At 37.3% G+C, this 17,632-nt stretch overlaps 1 protein-coding gene across 1 annotated transcript in view; it reads right to left on the reverse strand.

Annotated features, from left to right (window-relative positions):
• GLRA3 (glycine receptor alpha 3) overlaps positions 1–5,463 on the reverse strand; it is a 197,186-nt gene extending 191,723 nt beyond the window's left edge. Inside the window, exon 1 of the mRNA XM_027548971.1 lies at positions 4,939–5,463. Within this exon, the coding sequence (XP_027404772.1) occupies positions 4,939–5,009 (71 nt within the window). The 5' untranslated portion in view covers positions 5,010–5,463. The remainder of the gene's footprint in view (positions 1–4,938) is intronic.
• Between the last annotated feature and the right edge of the window lie 12,169 nt (positions 5,464–17,632).

Genomic DNA, 17,632 nt, shown 5'->3' on the forward strand with positions numbered 1-17,632 from the left:
CTGTACTATAGTAGTAAATATTTTTGTTCTGCTGTTTGCCTTAATAAAACTCATTTACTAAAATGTATGCTGCTGCTGCTGCTAAGTCGCTTCAGTCGTGTCCGACTCTGTGCGACCCCAGAGACGGCAGCCCACCAGGCTCCCCTGTCCCTGGGATTCTCCAGGCAAGAACACTGGAGTGGGTTGCCATTTCCTTCTCCAATGCATGAAAGTGAAAAGTGAAAGGGAAGTTGCTCAGACACGTCCAACTCTTCGCCATCCCATGGACTGCAGCATACCAGGCTCCTCCGCCCATGGGATTTTCCAGGCAAGAGTACTGGAGTGGGTTGCCATTGCCTTCTCTGCATATCCATCCTATATTACAGCAATTCTTTGCCCAGTGAAACTCTTGGACCCAACTCACATAGTCTCCAAAATGCACGTATTCACAGGTATTCACCAAAAAAAGCAAGCTCAAGGAGGGTCATAGCAGCACTAACCAAAAACTTTTTTTAAATACTCAAATATTCCTCAGTAAGACAAGGGATAAATTGTTATGTCTTCATATAATGGAATGTGCTGGGCTGGGCTTAATAACTCAGCCGTGTCCGATTCTTTGCAGCCCCATGGACTGTAGCCCACCAGGCTCCCGTGGGGATTCTTCAGGCAAGACTACTGGAGTGGGTTGCCATGTCCTCCTCCAGGTATCTTCCTCATCCAGGATCACATGCAGGTCTCCTGGATTGCAGGCAGATTCTTTAAAACCATTTGAGCCACCAGGGAAAACCAAGAATACTGAGGTGGGCAGCCTATCCCTTCTCCAGGGGATCTTCCCAACCCAGGAATTGAACCAGGGTCTCCTGCATTGCAGGAGGATTCTTCACCAGTTGAGCTACCAGGGAACCCCCACAAATGGAATACTATACATAAATGAGAATAAGTTATTGCTAAATGCTACAACATAGCTAAAACACATACAATTCATAAAATAAAGCAGACCCAAATAAGTATTTATAGAAAGTTCAAGAGCAGGAAAAAATGTTATTGTTACATAAACCAGGATAGAGACTATCTTCAGGCAAAGTGATGCTTAGGAAGGGATATGGTGGTAAGAGGGTGAGCAGGGTGAACACTTCTGTGATATTGAGAATTCTGCTTCTTGATCCATGGTCTCTTTACATAGGGGTGTTACATTTGTGCCACTTCATATAGAACTTCGCTATTTTTGTACTTTTCTGTATGTATTTATAATCTCAATTTAAAAGTTTTAAACTAAACCTATAAAAAAAATGCTTTTGTATTCTTCACAGAGCTAGAACAAATAATTTCACAATTTGTATGGAAATACAAAAAACCTCGAATAGCTGAAGCTATCTTGAGAAAGAAGAATGGAACTGGAGGAATCAACCTACCTGACTTCAGGCTCTACTACAAAGCCACAGTTATCAAGACAGTATGGTACTGGCACAAAGACAGAAATATAGATCAATGGAACAAAATAGAAAGCCCAGAGATAAATCCATGCACATATGGACACCTTATCTTTGACAGAGGCAAGAATATACAATGGATTAAAGACAATCTCTTTAACAAGTGGTGCTGGGAAATCTGGTCAACCACTCGTAAAAGAATGAAACTAGAACACTTTCTAACACCATACACAAAAATAAACTCAAAATGGATTAAAGATCTAAACGTAAGACCAGAAACTATAAAACTCCTAGAGGAGAACATGGGCAAAACACTCTCTGACATACATCACAGCAGGATCCTCTATGACCCACTTCCCAGAATATTGGAAATAAAAGCAAAAATAAACAAATGGGACCTAATTAAACTTAAAAGCTTCTGCACAACAAAGGAAACTATGAGCAAGGTGAAAAGGCAGCCTTCAGAATGGGAGAAAATAATAGCAAATGAAGCAACTGACAAACAACTAATCTCAAAAATATACAAGCAACTGCTACAGCTCAACTCCAGAAAAATAAATGACCCAATCAAAAAATAGGCAAAGAACTAAACAGACATTTCTCCAAAGAAGACATACAGATGGCTAACAAACACATGAAAAGATGCCCAACATCACTCATTATCAGAGAAATGCAAATCAAAACCACTATGAGGTACCATTTCACGCCAATCAGAATGGCTGAGATCCTAAAGTCTACAAATAATAAATGCTGGAGAGGGTGTGGAGAAAAGGGAACCCTCTTACACTGTTGGTGGGAATGCAAACTAGTACAGCCACTATGGAGAACAGTGTGGAGATTCCTTAAAAAACTGGAAATAGAACTGCCTTATGACCCAGCAATCCCACTGCTGGGCATACACACTGAGGAAACCAGAAGGGAAAGAGACACGTGTACCCCAATGTTCATCACAGCACTGTTTATAATAGCCAGGACATGGAAGCAACCTAGATGTCCATCAGCAGATGAATGGATAAGAAAGCAATGGTACATATACACAATGGAGTATTACTCAGCCATTAAAAAGAATACATTTGAATCAGTTCTAACGAGGTGGATGAAACTGGAGCATATTATACAGAGTGAAGTAAGCCAGAAAGAAAAACACCAATATGGTATACTAACGCATACACATGGAATTTAGAAAGATGGTAACAATAACCCTGTGTACGAGACAGCAAAAGAGACACTGATGTATAGAACAGTCTTATGGACTCTGTGGGAGAGGGAGAGGGTGGGAAGATTTGGGAGAATGGCACTGAAACATGTATAATATCATGTATGAAACGAGTTGCCAGTCTAGGTTTGATGCATGATACTGGATGCTTGGGGCTGGTACACTGGGATGACCCAGAGGGATGGTATGGGGAGGGAGGAGGGAGGAGGGTTCAGGTTGGGGAACACATGTATACTTGTGGCGGATTCATTTCGATATTTGGCAAAACTAATACAATATTGTAAAGTTTAAAAATAAAATAAAATTTTTAAAAAAAGAGAAAAAAAAAAGCAAAAACGCTTTTACTAGTATGCTATTTAATTATAACTATCTATGGTTTCTGGTTGTTGTTCTTACTTCCAAATTTCCCTGGAAATAGTATTTTTAAATTAAAAAGATATATTTGTGAACTTAAAAAAATACTTGTTTGAATTTATTGTTTTCCTTTACATGTTTTCCTTTTTTGCTCAAAACCTCACAAATAGGCTCAGTGAGCAGAGTTCCTGTAAAGAAACCGTATTTTATAAGATATTTCCAGTAGAGGGAGCTTCATTTTCAAAAGGAAATTTCTATAGGAAATTTTCCTTCAAGGACCATCACTGAAAAATTAAAATATTTGATTTTTTATGTATGATTAAAAATCCTTCAGAGTGATGAGCTACTTTTATCTAAGAGAAAAGAGAGAAAATTTTTATTTGATTTGTGAAAGAAATTGACAAAGAATATATGTATTGCACAAACTTCTATACTGGATATATCTTTTTTGAGTGATTACATTTCCGAAGTATTCATAAGAAGGATTTTAAACTATATTATTTAATATTAATTAATATGAATTCTTTCTAAGAATATATTATAGCAAATATCATGGTGATTTTCTATTATACAAATTTGACCTCATCTATCAAAATATTTTAGTTATCGACATTAAACATCCTAAATCTAAGTATCAACTAAGCTCTTCTGATTTCTTTGAGAAAATAAGTATGCATATTATTATCGAAGATACTAAAAGATAATTATAATAAAATAATCAGCTTATCTTATGACATGAATTTTGCACTCTTTTCCATAAAATGTACATAAATGTAAAAGCTCTACATTCTTTGCTTTTATCACTATATATGAAATTTGTACCAGTTGTAAAGTTACAAAAATTTACAATGTTAAAATATTTTCCCTGAAAATATTCTGATTTACAATGGTTCAACTCTTTACTTCAGGAAAAACCAGTAATTTCAGAAATATAGTAGCCTTCACAATTAGTTCTTGGTTACTAAAGGTAGTTTTTATGAGATGTGCTATATTTTTCAAGGTGCCTAAAGATGAAAAATTGACATAGCAACCCAGAGAGAATATTTACATACATCAAATGGAAATCATTATACATATAACTTAGCACTCAAATTTTTTATTTCAATCTTTTTGAAAAGCTTGTGAACCATAAAATGGAAATTTTAAGGTAATTATAATAGTAAAATAGATTTTACATTGGCTTGTATATTGTTTCATTAATAATGGGGTTAAATTAATTAATCTTGTGCTTAGTGTCTCTTCTCTTTTAATTAAAAAGAAAAAGAGCCTACCAAATATGACTGGAGATGATAAGAAAATAGCACATCATAGAACAATTTTACTGTTCAGTAGGCTTCTTATTATTTTCTACAAAATGATTTTGCTTGGCATAGAACATACCTAGTGATTTATTTATCACTTTGTCTCCACAAACTAAGTTCTTTAGGAAACAGTACTTTCAAGGCCTTTATTATTTTATTCATTTAAACTTAACCTCTGGATATATAAATAATATTCAGAATTTCTCTGATCACTAAATGCTTATGTTCTGGATATTTTTTGTCTTCTAAAATGTAAGTAATGTTCCACTTCTAATTACTAAATGTTTTTTAATTTTCAAAACGAGAGTAACACCCAGAATTTATAATTCACTTAGAAAAAAAGAAGCTATAAACGCAATTTGAGAAGGAAAATCCTAGGCTTTGGAAATATTTTTTTCCTAGGGTAATCTCAGTTGCAAATAACAGAAGATGCCAGTTAATAAAATACATTAATTAGTGAAAATAAAGCAAAGTTATATATTTTAGAGGTCTCAAGAGACAGACTGCTAGATAGAAAACAGACTGTTAGATAGAAAACAATACTATTTAAGGGATACTTTCAACAAGTCAACCTCGAGTTGCATCCTTGGTTTCATCAATGACAAGTGGTTGTAAGGCTTGAATGAGTTCTCCAACTGTCAAATACAAGTGGACTCACCTGAGTAGCAGTGCCGCTTCCCAGAAGTAAAATCCCGAAACTAAAGTCCGAAAATGTCTCACGTAGGCCATGATACAGAGGGATATATTCACGGCTCTGAAACGAGTCTTATCTAAGGCATGGGGAAGCCGTGAATGAGCCGGGAATGAGAGTGTGCTGCCTGACTCCGTGTCGTGTTGGCAGGGACCAACGACTGGAAAGCTTCAGCACCTGAGACAGCTCCCCGCGGTCCAAGGAGACCCTCTCTTTCAAACTCTTGAAATTCCCTTTCGACACCTTCTCTGAGCATTGAGCTCCGGGGAGACAAATGTGCAGGTGATTTATACAGGGACCGCGGAATAACGGATGAAATGAGATGTCTGAGGTGCCTAGGTTCTGGGCAGCAGTTCACTGGAGCTCTAGCGGCAAAGGAAGAATGCTAGTCCTTTCCTGACTCAGACTCACGACTAGAGGAGAAAAAACAGCAACTGCGGGAACAGGAATGCGTCTGCACCTGCTCCAAGCGCCGCCCGCTGGAATCCCACTTTCCACCTTTGGGTAAATCCCGAGCCACTAGCGCGGCAAAGGGAAGCGGGGACGGGGCCAATCGACACCGCCTTGCCAGCCAATCACAACTGCACAGCGGGGCAGAGTGACGGGCCACTCACGACGGAAGGCGGTGCTTAGCTAGCCGGACTTCAAAAAAAGCATTGAGTAACTGGTGCAGAGCCTAAAGCGCGACTGGAGGGAATTGGGGGAGGGAATCCTCAGCGCTGAGAACTGAGGGAGTCAGCAGCCTTTATGGATTAGGTAGCAGAATCGCACTTTGAGGGACCCCCCATTGTTGCCTTCTAGGAGAAGGCACAATTTAGTAATAAAAGGTCTTTTCGGATGTGACCCTGTCTCTTTGACCTTACATCAAAATGCAAGAGTCAGCAGTAAACCCAGACCCTTGGAAAGGGCTAAAGAAGAGCAGAGAACGTGGTGCGGAATCAGTTGCTTCTAGAATCATCTCACAACCCTGGCCAGCTTCTGGCTGAGAAGCGTTGCTGACGTGTCAGTTGAGTTTCCTTCAGGCACAATAGGGGTCCAAAAAAGGTGAAGCTGGGAAATCTAAAGAAACGGCTACTAGTGGGGAACGACGGTACACACCATTTTATTACGCATTTTCCGTGTCTAAACAGTAAGTTCAAGTGAGAGGGACAACTAGAGCACATGGTACATCTTTTCTTGTGTCATCTTTCTCTTCCCTCTCTCCTCCATGACTATTTCTATAGGAACTTGGATTGGAAGACTGGGAGGAGAAAGAGAGTGTGTGTGTGTGTGTGTGTGCAAGTGTATGTGTGTGCAAGCGTGCACATGTTTCTATGTTTCTTCATGCATCTTAAAATGATGGGATTTTTAATAATTAAAACATGCTGTTAGAACCTTATAGTGGCTTTGATTTACTATCAACTAGGGTCAAAATATTCACTCCTTGAATCTTAGCTTTTTCCCAAAACTCCCTCTGGTATTTATTCTGAAAGCCCTACTTTAATCTCTTATCTTTCTCAATGACTAAACTATACTCCAAGAATGTTTTCTTCTTTCTCACAAACCTTTTATTCTCAATTAAATCCAACAACAATGGATGTATCAATTATCCCATAATTCTCTATTTAGCTGGAAAACTATGTCACCACCTTTTAACCCTCTCAAATGAGGGCAACATGAAGAAAAGTCTTTACTCTTTAGTAGAAAAGCTTATTTATATTCAGTATAAGTAAATTCTGGATTTATTTCTATATGTTATTACTAAACCTGTCTCTGTTCACATTTGGTTTTCTAAAAAAAATCTCAAAACTTCCAGAAGCTTCTTAGGGAATATCATTGATTCAGCCTATGGATGTTTCCGTCTTGAGAAGTTTCAGATAATTTTATTCAACTCAGTTTTTCAGTGAATCTTTTGAAAGTTAAGTGCAAACACTCTTTAGTTGGTCATTTTTGAATAGCAGTAATCATTTCAAAAACTAGAACCAAAAAAAACCAAAACCTAACCGTATTTCAAGAGGATCTGGGTTCCTTGCCTTGCTTCATCACTATCTTTGGAAAAGTAATGTATCTTTTAAAATATATTTACTTAATATGCCTTTGAAAATAAATTGAGGGAATTGAATTAAAGAACCTTTGAGATTCATTCCCTGGCCCAAAAGAGAGCCAATGAATGTTTAAGTGAACAAATTAATGGATAATATTTACAGTTCTGTTTACATTAATCTGGACAGTTATGTTACATGATAGTTTAAAGGCAGGATAGCTTGCTATTTCATCTCATCATTATCATGAAAACACTGGAATGCTATACTTTATCTAATTAACATATATGTAGTGAATCAGCTTATTGGATATAATGTCATATAAGAGGGTGGCTGGAATCCCCATATTACTTGTTTTTCATATCGTCATGATTACTTCCTTCAAATTACTTGTAACAACCTACTGTTTCCCTCATTTGTTTGTTTGGCTTTTGCACCAGAGTGAAGTAATGGCTGTTATTTAGCATAGCAAGTAGTATATAGTTGATGAGCAATATTTGTTAAATGAATCCATGATCATATTAGAAACATGATACTTTTAATTAGTAAGCAAATAAGCTTGTTACAGTGCATTGGTTAGTAGATTAACTTTGATTAAATAATTAGAAATGAATCAAAGTGGGTTGTAGTGCCTTGCTTGACATTTGATGATTAATTTACCAGTTATTTAGCAACTTCACTTGTTGCCTATGGATTTTTATATTGTTTGTTTTTAATTTCTATAAAGTCAAAATAAATTTTATGCAACTACATATGTGATAGCCATTCTTGTAAATTTTACTCTTTTGAGACTAATATTCCTGATTTTATGGGTAGGTGAAGGAGTATGTTTGTGGGGGAAAAGAAAAAGCATTTTATGGCTAATGAGTACTGACCAGCCCATTCATGTAAAATTAAACTGGATTCTGATATGGCCAAGTCTCTACTCTTCTTCTTCAAGTCTTTATTATTTCCTTCTTGTACTAACAGATTTTATTTCACATTGGACAAGACATGGGACTTTTTGAACTAAATGAGATATTAATCATCATATTTAATATCTTCCTTTTACAAAGAAGTTATTATAGCCCAAAGTGGTCAAGTGATGTTTACTAACCTTTGTACTCAGCAAGTTGACAATATCAACTTGAATTTGGTGCTTCTGGCCCATTGTCCACTATTTTGCATACTATCACAGAGCTATCTTTAATGTTGTATTTTCACTACTGTGTCAAGATACAAGCATATTACCTAAATTACAGAAAAGTAGATCGATTTTGATGTAAAGATAAAGCTTTTTTCATATGCTCATTTGTTACTACTAATAAGCTAAAATATACATAATATTTTGTACATATTGCTAAAATGACCTATTTAATGAAAACTTTATTTATTTTTTGAATAAATAATAAATATGTTTTCAATGTAGTACAAGGTTAAAAGCATTTACTGAGATTTTATCAGATTCAGTAGAATTAGGTCATTCTACCATCTCATCAAAAGCTTGTATATGAGTGAAATGTATATGAGTGAAATGTATATGAGTGAAAAGTTTTTAAACTTATAAAAATCAATGCCACTTTTAGGATAATTAGAACAGTCATTTCTTTGAATTAACACTCTCTGGGAAGATTAAAAAAGTCTTAATTTAAAAAATCAATCAGAAAGTCACTTGTTTAATACAAATTAGGTAGAGGAAAATTAATCTTATGGTGGTGATAGATATCACCTCCAAGTATGTGTGTCTAGTGAATTTATCTTTGCAGAGAGATCTACCTACTGAACAGACTAATTGTGACTGGCTAGCTAATCAAATGACCCTCTTTTTTTTTCTGAAATAGTAACAGAAACATCCAATGATTTATATCCATTTTTTTGTTCAGTCCACAAGTTTTTTCACATAGATCTCAGCAACAGTCTCCAAATAGTTTCTCTTGTTTGATCTCTTAGTCCCCTTGATTATCCCTCCATTGTGAATATTAAGGGATTTTTGTTTGCTCTTTGTTAGTTTTCTAAATCAAATGATGCCTCGTCTATTCCTAAAACACTGCAATGCCTTTCCATTACAACAGATTGAAATACACATTCCTTTTCACAGCTGGTTCTAAAAGACTGACAATCTCCTCAGCCTCACTGTTCACTGGTGCCCTTTTTCCCCATAATGCACTAGTCACATGAGCTGTTTCTTATCTCACGATTTCTCTATTTAAAACTTCTTCCTTTGCACTTCCTATGTCCAGTCTCTTTCTAGCCATTAACTCACAGTTTAAATATCTCTCTTTCTCTCTTCTTTCAATAAAATTACCCCCATTCACTTTTATATCAGGATTTATTTCCTTCACAGATCAAATTATAACTTGTCTTTGTTTAATTCTGAAAGATGGGGAACTTGTATCTTTATGCCTGGCACGTGTCTGGCAGATATTAATGGTCAAGAAATATTTGTTGAATGAGTGAACAAAGGCAGACACTTTCTCTGCTCCTTAGTTCTTTCTTTTCTAGATGTCATTCCTACTAGTCTCTTTTAACCTATTCTTTTTCTATAAAATTATTTAGATTATACTGCCAGACATACTCTTTGGCCATCTAAAAGTAACCTTTGAGTTTATATGTGTGTCCTTGGTTCACTCTGAGAGTGCCTTATTTATAAATAAGACAATATAACCCACTCTATTATGATATTTACTTTTTTAACTCTCAGACTGTCATCTTTTCTCCAAATTATAGTGATAATTTGCCATAATCCCCTAAATGACTTCAAATATTGAGGTATTTGAAGCACTTAATTGACTTGATTTAGGTCATAACTGAATGGTCTAGTGGTTTTCCCAACTTTTTTCAATTTAAGTCTGAATTTGGCAATAAGGAGTTCATGATTTGTGCCACAGTCAGCACCTAGTCTTGTTTTTGTTGACTGTATAGAGCTTCTCCATCTTTGGCTGCAAAGAATATAATCAATCTGATTTCAGTGTTGACCATCTGGTAATGTCCATGTGTAGAGTCTTCTCTTGTGTTGTTGGAAGAGGGCGTTTGCTATGACCAGTGCGTTCTCTTGGTAAAACTCTGTTAGTCTTTGCCCTGCATCATTCTGTATTCCAAGTCCAAATTTGCCTGTTACTCCAGGTGTTTCTTGACTTCCTACTTTTGCATGCCAGTCACCTATAATGAAAAGGACATCTCTTTGTGTACTATTTCGAAAAGGTCTTGTAGGTCTTCATAGAACCGTTCAACTTCAGCTTCTTCAGCTTTACTGCTTGTGGCACAGACTTGGATTACCATGATATTGAATGGTTTGCCTTGGAAATAAACAGAGATCTTGGAAGGAAAGTTGTAACCAACCTAGACAGCATATTAAAAAGCAGAGACATTACTTTGTCAACAAAGATCAATCTAGTCAAGGCTATGGTTTTTCCAGTAGTCATGTATGGATGTGAGTGTTGGACTATAAAGAAAGCTGACTGCCAAAGAGTTGATGCTTTTGAACTGTGGTGTTAGAGAAGACTTCTGAGAGTCCCCTGGACTGCAAGGAGATCCAACCAGTCCATCCTAAAGAAGGCCTGTCCTGGGTGTTCATTGGAAGGACTGATACTGAAGCTAAAATTCCAATACGTTGGCCACCTGATGTGAAGAACTGATTCATTTGAAAAGAGCCTGAATCTGGGAAAGATTGAAGGCAGGAGGAGAAGTGGACAACAGAGGATTAGATAGTTGGATGGCATCACCGTCTCAATGGACATGAGTTTGAGTAAACTCCGGGAGTTGGTGATGGACAGGCAGGCCTGGCATGCTGCAGTTCATGGGATCACAAATAAACGGACATGACTGAGAGATTGAACTGAACTGAACTGAACTGACTTGATATTTCATTCTTTCTCTGAATGTTTGGTTTGCAGTAGACACAACTTGTAAAAGTACTTCCAAATATTTTCCTTAAGCAGTTTCTTCACAAACAAATACAAGGTTTATAATATGCACAATTTTAGGAGCTTTCTGTGATACACATGTGAATGGGAAACATCTTGTCTTAAAGACAATTGTCACAATTCCACATAGTGTGTAATATATACATGAATATTCATAGTAGCTCCTAGAATGTAAGTATTGAAGGAAGCAAAGAGAAATGCTATGGGAATTCAAAAGCATTATTTCAGAATAGAAAGCATGAGGAGATTAGAAAATGTGGATAGAGTGGGGGATATTTAACAAAGCTTTGAAACCAGTTCACTGTTCATTTTTAGAATTTGAATATATGAAAAATATACTGGAAAACTTTGTAGGGGGTGTAAAAACTTCAAAGCATAGAAGCAGAAAAATTGGGGTGATAGGATTTTAGTAATAATATTTGTGCAGTTAACTATTGGATGTTGTTATTTATAGTTGCCAAGTTGTGTCCGACTCCCTACGACCCCATGGGAAGTAGCCCACCAGGCTCCTCTGTCCATAGGATTTTCCAGACAAGAATCCTGGAGTGGTTTGCCATTTCCTTCTCCAGAGGATGTTCCTGACCCAGGGATCTAATCCACATCTCCTGCATTGGCAAGCAAGTTCTCTATCACAGAGTCACCTGGGCAGCCCTACTGTATTGGATACTTTACATCTTATTTCTGCTCTCAAGATTCTAAGGTATACATAACCCTATTCATGTTTTAATCATGTGTTCCCATGAATTTAGGAAGCTTTTCCAATATCACACTATTATTATGTTAAGGCAGAAATTACATTCAGATTTTATCTAACTTCTAAACAATTCATATTATTGTTAGGGAAAAAAGTGATGACTGAAGGAAAATAGCAGGAGATGGGTTTCAGGTATATCATGGAGGACTGTAGATACTGGATCAAATAATGAACAAAATTAAAAATTGTTACTAAGGAAATGTGGTTGTAATGTCAGGAGATACCTTCATTCACTTATTAGTGTGTGTATGTGCTGTCACTTCTGTTGTGTCCTACTCTTTGTGACCCTATAGACTATAGCCCTGGAGAAGCACCCCACTCCAGTACTCTTGCCTGGAAAATCCCATGGAAGGAGGAGCCTGGTAGGCTGCAGTCCATGGGGTCGCTAAGAGTCGGACACGACTGAGCAACTTCACTTTCACTTTTCACTTTCCTGCATTGGAGAAGGAAATGGCAACCCACCCCACTGTTCTTGCCTGGAGAATCCCAAGGACGGCGGAACCTGGTGGGCTTCTGTCTATGGGGTCACACAGAGTCGGACACGACTGAAGCGATGCAGCAGCAGCAGCAGCAGACTATAGCCCACCAGGTTCCTCTGTCCATGGGATTCTCCAGGCATGACTAGTGGAGTGGGTTGCCATGCCCTCCTCCACCAGTTATTAATGCATCAACCAATGAAACCTCCACTTCATATCTGCACTCCTGCAGAGGTTTCCCTAGCATGTAGATTTTTTTCATCACAGGTCTCTTATATAAATATAAGAAAAATAGAAGAGCTTTAAAATATACAAAACCCCAAATGCCACAACCTTGACTGTTCTTTTCATTTTTCACCTGAGGTGAATTTTGAGTCTGATACTCATTCTCAGTATTATATATGTGTCTTATACGCTAAATGGATTATGGCCGTCAGCTGCAGATTGGAGTATTTTACCATATGTTATTTCTAAATGAAGTAACAACACTACTTTCAGAAAGATTCAATAGAATATTTTCTCCAAAACTCTGACTTAATTAATTTGAAAATGAATACTCATATATAGTGTTAAATTTCTAAGCTAGAAAAACCTGAACATTTTAGCAATCCCTTCAGTTCAGTTTAGTTCAGTCGCTCAGTCATGTCCGACTCTTTGCGACGCCTTGGACTGAACTCCCAGAGCTTTCTCAGACTCGTGTCCATCAAGTTGGTGATGCCACCCAACCATCTCATCCTCTGTCATTCCCTTCTCCTCCTGCCTTCAATCTTTCCCAATATCAGGGTCTTTTCCAATGAGTCAGTTCTTCGCATCAGGTGGCCAAAGTATTGGGGTTTCAGCTTCAGCATCAGTGCTTCCAATGAATATTCAGGACTGATTTCCTTTAGTATTGACTGATTTGATCTCCTTGCAGTCCAAGGGATTCTCAATAGTCTTCTCCAACACCATAGTTCAAAAACCATCATTCTTCAGCACTCAGCCTTCTTTATGGTCCAGCTCTCACATCCATATGTTACTACTGGAAAATCATAGCTTTGACTAGATGAACCTTTGTTGGCAAAGTAATGTCTCTGCTTTTTCATATGCAGTCTAAGTTGGTCATAACTTTTCTTCCAAGGAGCAAGCGTCTTTTAATTTCATGGCTGCAGGCACCATCTGCAGTGATTTTGGAGCCTGTCACCTTTTTATAAATGCTCATTTGATCAGCCCTGGGATTTCTTTGGAAGGAATGATGCTAAAGCTGAAACTCCAGTACTTTGGCCACCTCATGCGAAGAGTTGACTCATTGGAAAAGACTCTGATGCTGGGAGGGATTGGGGGCAGGAGGAGAAGGGGACGACAGAGGATAAGATGGCTGGATGGCATCGCTGACTCGATGGATGTGAGTCTCAGTGAACTCCGGGAGTTGGTGATGGACAGAGAGGCCTGGCGTGCTACAATTCATGGGGTCGCAAAAAGTCAGACACGACTGAGCGACTGATCTGATCTGATCTGATCTGAATACATAGGATGTACATGAAATTTTAGACTTTCTTATGATAATGATCTTATGGTTCTCACGATCCCCTCAGGTCCTTTGGAATAGAACCCTTTTGTTATTCTATCTATCTCCAGGATTTCGTGCTGAAACTTGCCCTCCTTAATGACATCTGAGGTCATCACCAATCTAGAGCTTAACTAATATCTTCAGTAGGGTATCAGGGACAGACAACTGACTTAAACATAGCCATTGTGGACTGAACTAAATCCCCTGAAAAGAGGTATAGTTGAAGTTCCAACCCCTAGCACCTAAAAATGTGACCTTAATTGGAGATAGGGCCTTTATAGAGATGATCAAGTCACAACAAATCATTTATGATTCTAATCCAATATGAATGATGACCTTTTAGAAAGGAGAAATCTGGACACAGAGATTAGACTCATTTAGAAGGAAGATGATGTAAAGAGACACAGGGAGAAGATGACCATCCAACAATTCAAGGAAAGAGGCCTGGAACCAATCCTTCTCTGTCAGCCCTCAGAAAGAACCAACTCTGCTAACACCTTGATGCTGGAATCCTACCCTCCAGAACTGTAAGACTATAAATTCCGGTTGTTTAAGCCACCCCATTTGTATCATGTTTTTATGACAGCCCTACCAAACTAATAATATGACTCCCTACACCTTTTCTCCAAATTTCTGACTACTTCTGTTTTCCAAGTCAAATTGCTGTTGAAATTGATTTATATGGGGGAACAGGTGAAGGTTTAGTCTTGGAGGAGATCTTGATGGAGACAACTGGTACAGTCTTTCTTCCTTTGTTTCTACAAAGCAAGGGATTTGTTGTTGTTGTTGTTGTTGTTGAGTCATTCAGTCATGTTCGACTATTTGCAACCCCATGGATTGCAACACACCAGGCTTGGGATAGAGTAAAGTTAACCACAGTCTTGGAAAATCCTAGTACAGAGATTCTCAGAGGAAATTTTGACATTGCTGGAAATTTGTCCAGTAAGTGTGACCTTGAGGACCAGGGAGGAGCCAGACTAGGTCCTCTGCTCCTGAAGTTGAGAATATGCTTATAGTTCTGGGAACAGGAAAGCTTCATCCCACTATTGCTCCTCAGCAGGGGACCTGCAGCCCTTCTGCACCACACAACTAGCTCAGTGTTGTAAAGCTCGCCAGACTGTCTCCACTTGTTTACTTCCACCAGATCTGAGGGCTAATATAGAAAACACAAGCTATCTAAGGGGTTCTAACAGCCAAAGATTCAGTCAGTACAAACACATTTCATGCCAACAAACTAGAGCTGCTGCAAGAGACAGAAAGCCACTTGAACAAACAAATAACAAAACACTTAAGGAAACTCAAGTGTATCCCAATCACAAACTGTTTCTGGAACTAAAATCACATGACTTTCCAACTAAATACTTCAGTAGGTAAACTGATAGAATTAAACTGTGAACCCATTTATAGATATGAAAGATCTAGTAAAGAAATGTTTCAAACACAGACAAATAATGTAAACAAGTATAAATTATAATGGAAAAAACTAAACAATTCTTCATTTTGAGGCTGCTATATCCATGGAATTCTCCAGGAAAGAATACTGGAGTGGGTGGCCATTCCCTTCTCCAGGGGATCTTCCTGGCCCAGGGATCAAACCCAGGTCCCCTAATGCAGACAAATTTTTTACCACCTGAGCCACCAGGGAAGATCAAAATTAAGGGGGGAAAAAGGACTTCCACCAAAAAAAAAAAAATGATAGAATTTAAGAAAGTAACAAATATATGAAGGAAATTCCAACTGAGTTGAATAAAGAATCAAATTATCACCAAATTATCAGATGGATGAATCTAAGTTTGATGCAGATTTCTAAAGAAAATAAAGTTAGGCATACTCTGCTATAATTAATAAGTTTCACTTCAGTCTCTCAGTCATGTCCGCCTCTTTGTGACCCCATTGACTGCAGCATGCAAGCCTTCCCTGTCCATCACCAACTCCTGGAGCTTGCTCAAACTCATGTCCATTGAGCTGGTGATGCCATCCAAACATCTCATCCTCTGTCATTCCCTTCTCCTCCTGCCTTCAATCTTGCCCAGTATCAGGGTCTTTTCCAATGAGTCAGTTCTTCGCATCAGGTGGCCAAAGTATTGGAGGTTCAGCTTCAGCATCAGTCCTTCCAATGAATATTCAGGACTGATTTCCTTTAGGATGGACTGGTTGGATCTCCTTGCAGCCCAAGGGATTCTCAAGAGTCTCCTCCTACACCACAGTTCAAAAGCATTAATTCTTCAGTGCTCAGCTTTCCTTATAGTCCAACCAACTCTCACATCCATCCATGACTACTGGAAAAACCATAGCTTTGACTAGATGGAACTTTCTTAGCAAAGCAGTGTCTCTGCTTTTTCATATGCTGTCTAAGTTGGTCATAGCTTTTCTTCCAAGGAGCAAGTGTCTTTTAATTTCATGACTGCAGTCACTATCTCCAGTGATTTTGGAACTGAAGAAAATAAAGACTGTCACTGTTTCCATTGTGTCCCCACCTATTTGCCATGAAGTGAGGAGACCACATGCCATGATCTTAGTTTTTTGAATGTTGAGTTTTAAGCCAACTTTTTCACTCTCCTCTTTCACTTTCATCAAGAGGCTCTTTAGTTCTTCTTCGCATCTGAGGTTATTGATATTTCTCCTAGCAATCTTGATTCCAGGATTAATAAGATTAAAACCAAGAAATAAGTTTAAAATCAAGAAAAAAAAAACACTATGAGCTTTCAGATTCTAATGCAGAAACCTAAATAAACTATTAGAAAAAAAAAAAAAAAGAACTCATTAATTTATCCAAGAAAGAAGTTCTTTATAACCAAGTGGAGTTTATAGGAAGAAGACAAGGGTCTTTCTGTGTAAGGAAATGTGCCACTGTAATCAATTATCAGCAAATTTAAGAAGTAAAACATATCATTAATGGAGTTTGGCAAGATTTGATAAAATTTCTGAGTTTAATAAATAAAGCAGTATGCTTTTTTGAATGCAATAAATATCACCAAACATGCTGCAGAAAATATTATGCTAAAATTAAAACATTACACCATTTTAATGAAATTGGTAAATTAAACCTATTATAGAATTTATCATAAGTATTTCAAGTTTTTATTTACTTGCTTGATTCTTCAGCTGAATTGAGAGTTCCTTTAAGGAAATATTCAATATATTTTTTGGTCTACATCAGAGCTTTGAAACTTACTGATGTACCTGACACAGAATAGAGGCTAAACAAATATTTTAAATGAATGAATGTGCAAAATATGTATTTTTATTAACAGTTATATAGCATATTTTTTGTAATTTGGAATTTTTAGCTAGGGTGACTGATTTGCCTTCACTTAGTAGTAACAGAACTAATAAATGGTCTAAATATCAATTCAGCCTATTCTCATATCAAAGGATATTTTTCATACTAAACAGATTCTATTCAAACAGGTGTTCCTAAATTAGGTGCCCAAAACAAATGAAACAGAGCTTTGATGCCACAAAACCAAACAGTTGTTTCACACTTGCAGTTTCAGATCTATGGTCATGATAGTTAGTATTCTATTTGTGTGCAAAGAATTTTTATTAGTCATTTTCTGGACATTTGAGAAATGTTAATTATCTAAAATACTTCATATGCATTTTCCCTTTCTTATGCCCTGGAGGAAATTTGTGAGAGGTGTAAATATTTTAAAAGGATTTATTTTTAACACCTTATAGATTTTTTTATTATTTGTGTTCTAGAAATATGATTTTTTTTTTTGACTTTTTACATTTTGGCCTTGCTGCGTGGCATTTGGAATCTTACCTACCCACCAGGGATTGAACCCAAGCCCCCTGTGGTGGAAGCATGAAGCCTTAACTACTGGACCACCAGGGAAGTCCCCTAAAAATATGACTTAATATGAAAAAGATATTTACTTGCTGAGACACTGGAATTTTAAGGAAACTTCAAGATCAAAAAAAGATTTTTAGCAATGGATACTCAGGTCCCAGGACTG

Source organism: Bos indicus x Bos taurus, chromosome 8 (genome assembly GCF_003369695.1).
Source record: "Bos indicus x Bos taurus breed Angus x Brahman F1 hybrid chromosome 8, Bos_hybrid_MaternalHap_v2.0, whole genome shotgun sequence".
NCBI lineage: Eukaryota > Metazoa > Chordata > Mammalia > Artiodactyla > Bovidae > Bos > Bos indicus x Bos taurus.